Source organism: Sinocyclocheilus rhinocerous, unplaced genomic scaffold (assembly GCF_001515625.1).
Source record: "Sinocyclocheilus rhinocerous isolate Xijiao unplaced genomic scaffold, SAMN03320098_v1.1 scaffold231, whole genome shotgun sequence".
NCBI lineage: Eukaryota > Metazoa > Chordata > Actinopteri > Cypriniformes > Cyprinidae > Sinocyclocheilus > Sinocyclocheilus rhinocerous.
Window position 1 is genome coordinate 831,580 of NW_015640454.1, and position 3,734 is coordinate 835,313.

General features: G+C 45.1%; 1 protein-coding gene across 1 annotated transcript; it reads right to left on the reverse strand.

Annotated features, from left to right (window-relative positions):
- Positions 1 to 45: 45 nt before the first annotated feature.
- LOC107752965 (putative per-hexamer repeat protein 5) lies at positions 46 to 1,253 on the reverse strand. Its single transcript, XM_016569051.1, has 3 exons — positions 1,115 to 1,253; positions 444 to 866; positions 46 to 317 (listed from the first exon to the last, which is right to left on the reverse strand). The coding sequence occupies exons 1-3, from the start codon at positions 1,251 to 1,253 to the stop codon at positions 46 to 48; spliced, it is 834 nt and encodes a 277-aa protein (XP_016424537.1).
- Between the last annotated feature and the right edge of the window lie 2,481 nt (positions 1,254 to 3,734).

Here is a 3,734-nt window from a genome sequence, read left to right on the forward strand (position 1 = left end):
CTGGTCCCTGCCAGGAGTGCCGTTTCCAGTTCAAATGAGTCCAGTTCACTCATCACGGCCAGGACTGCCGTTTCCTGTTCCAATGACTCCAGTTCCCTTGTCACAGCCAGGAGTGTCATTCCCTGTTCCAATGACTCCAGTTCCCTGGTCACGGCCAGGAGTGCCGTTTCCTGTTCCAATGACTCCAGTTCCCTGGTCATCACGGCTTGGAGTGCTGTTTCCTGTTCCTATGACTCCAGTTCCCTCGTCACGGCCAGGAGTGCCGTTTCCTGTTCCAATGACTCCACTTCCCTGGTCCCGGCCAGGAGTGCCGTTTCCTGTTCCAATGACTCCAGTTCCCTGGTCACGGCCAGGAGTGCCGTTTCCTGTTCCAATGACTCCAGTTCCCTGGTCCCGGCCAGGAGTGCCGTTTCCTGTTCAAATGACTCCAGTTCCCTCATCACGGCCAGGAGTGCCGTTTCCTGTTCCAATGACTCCAGTTCCCTCATCACGGCTTGGAGTGCTGTTTCCTGTTCCTATGACTCCAGTTCCCTCGTCACGGCCAGGAGTGCCATTCCCTGTTCCAATCACTCCAGTTCCCTCGTTACGGCTTGGAGTGCCGTTTCCTGTTCCTATGACTCCAGTTCCCTCGTCACGGCCAGGAGTGCCATTCCCTGTTCCAATGACTCCAGTTCCCTCGTCATAGCCTGGAGTGCCGTTTCCTGTTCCTATGACTCTAGTGAGTCCATCTCCTCCCGAGGTGGCAGCTTGCGCTGCAGAAACTCCCGAAGTTGCAGCATCCGCTCCAGTTCCTCCTGAGGTGGCAGCTTGCACTGCAAAAACTCCCGAAGCTGCAACATCCGCTCCAGCTCCTCCTGAGGTGGCGGCTTACGCTGCAGAACCTCCAGAGGCAGCAGCATTTGCCTTTGAACTCTCTGCCAGCCCAGCCGCGGCCAAAGAAGCCGCCTATGAACCCTCTTATGGTCCTGTCGCGGCCAAAGAGGCTGACTGTAAACTCTCTGACTGTCCTGTCACGGCCATGGAGGCTGTCTGTGAACTTTCAGCCTGTCCTGTCACGGCCAAGGAGGCCATCTTCAAGCTCTTCGCCTGTCCAGCCACGGCCAAAGAGGCCTACTGTGAACTCTTTGCCTGTCCTGTTTCGGCCACAGAGGCCGCTGATAACCTCTCTGTGCTCTGTATTCCAGTCCAGCCTGATCAGCTGTGGTGGTTCCCTGCTCCATCAGCTCCACTCTGGTGGTCATCTGCTCCACCATGGGGATCTTCGGTCCCGTCTACTCTGCTGTGGTGGTTGTCTGCTCCGCCGTGGGGATCTTCAGTCCTGTCTGCTCTGCCCTGGTGGTCTTCTGCTCCGCCCTGGTGGTCCTCGGCTCCGCCCTGGCACCCTGCTCTGCCGGCTCTGACCTGTACCTGTACCTGGCCCTCCATCCCTGGGGGGGGGGTCTCTAGCTGGAGTGCCCACAAGCTCCACTAGAGGGCACTCCATCCTGTACCTTTGCCATTCACCCCAGACTGTTGTCACTCCCTCACTACTACATTCCCCATAATCCTTTGCCTGGACTCATTATCTCTGATTACATTCACATGTGTCTTGTTATTTATCTCATCTGTCTCACCCTATTTAAAGCCTGGTTACCTTGTTTCTGATCATTTGCTGCCTGCCTTGACCTTCGCCTGTTTATTGGATTACTCTTTTGTCTCTTCCTGGATTATACCTGTTTGCTGTTGTTTGACCCTGCCTGTTTTGACCATTCTGTTAAATAAAGCCTGCACTTGGATCCTCAACTCCGTTGTCATGCCTCCACGTTACAGTTATGTTTACAAGGATTCTTTAAGTAAATATCAGAGTTATGATCCCGTTGTTCCCATCATGTGCAGGGGGATGAATAATTAATAAGGATAAATTATACAGTGCTTTTGAGTTGTATTTACAGTTTTATGGTTGCTTTTGTTGTTAGGTTTAGTAACTTGCTGTTTTGTGACATCTGTAGTTCATCGGCTTCCGGTAACTTCCGGTAACATAGCACCAGGTGGACACGGCATTGTGTTTTCGGTTTTGGCATTTATTATTGTTTGTAATTTGTGTCCATCAAGCGAAACCTTCTCTGATGATGAGCGATGCTTTAATGTTTTTTCGGAAGAAAGATGCGACGTGATATCTATTGGTTTAGGGGCGAAATATTATTTTTTCCCTATTACATTTACACTCGTCCAGGCCCTCGATCTCAAAACACCACTCCAACGCCCGAAAATTCATTATTATCCTATGCCTGTTATTGTCAGGCGACATTCACCCTCGCCCAGGTCCTAATGGGGAAGTTTGTCCCGGTTTTAACAAAGGGCGAGTTTTGGAATCCGGATCGTACTTGGCTGAACGGAATTCCGCTGTTGTACAGGTACGAGTGTCATGCAGTGACAGGGCTACAAATATTAACAGCATGGCTAATAATATATCCCACTTGGAAAAATTGTAAAGTTTTATTTCTTAAAGTAGTGGACAAAATTGCCCCCCTTAGACAGGTGAGAGTTAAGCAAAGAGCTAGTCCTTGGATGGATGAGAAAATATTGGAAATATTAAAAAATAGGAATAGGGCTCTCTCGATTTATAGAAGAACTAAGAACCAGGAAGACTATTTAAAATTTAAATCACTTAGAAACTTAGGACAGAAAAATATAAAGGAGGCAAAACGTAATTTTATTAAGGAACAAATTCAAGAAAACAAAGAAGATCCTAAATCTCTGTGGAAGGTGTTAAATAGGTTCCATTCAATTGGTAAATCGAAATTTTCTGTATCTAAGGTAGGTCTAGATATTGATGGCAAGATAGAATTTGATAAAAATAAGTCTTTTGCTAAAGTTAATGTAAATCAAATGACTAAAATGCTAGAAGAGCTTCAAGTGTCCAAGTCAACTGGGCTGGACGATATTCCAGCTAGATTCTTAAGAGATGCTGCAGATATTATAGCTCCAACTATTACATTTATTGTTAATCTTTCCTTGGAAAATTGTATATTTCCATCTGATATGAAGTTAGCTAAAATTATTCCGTTATTCAAAAAAGGTAACATACGATCCTGGAAACTATCGTCCAATCTCCATTCTTAATGTGGCCTCAAAAATTGTAGAAAAAATTGTGTATAAACAGATGTATGAGTATTTAACTAAGAGTAGTTTCATTTATGATTTTCAGTAAGGTTTTAGGAAATCTTATTTGACTGATACTTCTTTACTTTATTTAACAGAGTTTATAAGAAGGCAGATGAAGGTAAAATGTGTGGTATGGTACTTTTAGACCTCCAGAAAGCGTTTGACACTGTAAATCATTCAATACTTTTAGACAAGTTAAGTCATGGGTTTTTTCAAGTAAAGTGATAGCCTGGTTGAATTCTTATTTAACTGGGAGAGTTCAGAGAGTAGAAATTGATGGGGTTCTTTCTGAGGAAACGTTTGTTGAGAGTCCCTCAGGGAAGTGTTTTAGGCCCTATATATTAATGACATGCAAGCAGTTTGTGATTGTAATTTGTTTTTATATGCTGATGATTCTGCTTTATTAATTTCAGATAAGGATGTTGGTAGGATACAAGTGCATTTAGGTAAGGAGCTTTGTAAGGTAAGAGACTGGCTCTCTGAAAACAAACTGATGTTGCATTTAGGTAAAACGGAATCCATATTATTTGGGTCTAAAAATAATTTGAATAAGGTTTCTAAGATGTCTGTTAAGGTGGGGGATTGTTTAA

What these genes read in the sequence shown, in the direction of transcription:
- LOC107752965 (XM_016569051.1), bottom strand. Translation starts at nt 1,253, where the DNA reads ATGGTGGAGCAGATGACCACCAGAGTGGAGCTGATGGAGCAGGGAACC. An exon ending in GGACAGGCAAAGAGTTCACA is followed by an intron (nt 867 to 1,114) that starts GTAGGCCTCTTT and finishes CTGCAGCGTAAG; the next exon opens with CCGCCACCTCAGGAGGAGCT. An exon ending in AGGAAACGGCACTCCTGGCC is followed by an intron (nt 318 to 443) that starts GTGATGAGGGAA and finishes TCATTGGAACAG; the next exon opens with GAAACGGCACTCCTGGCCGG.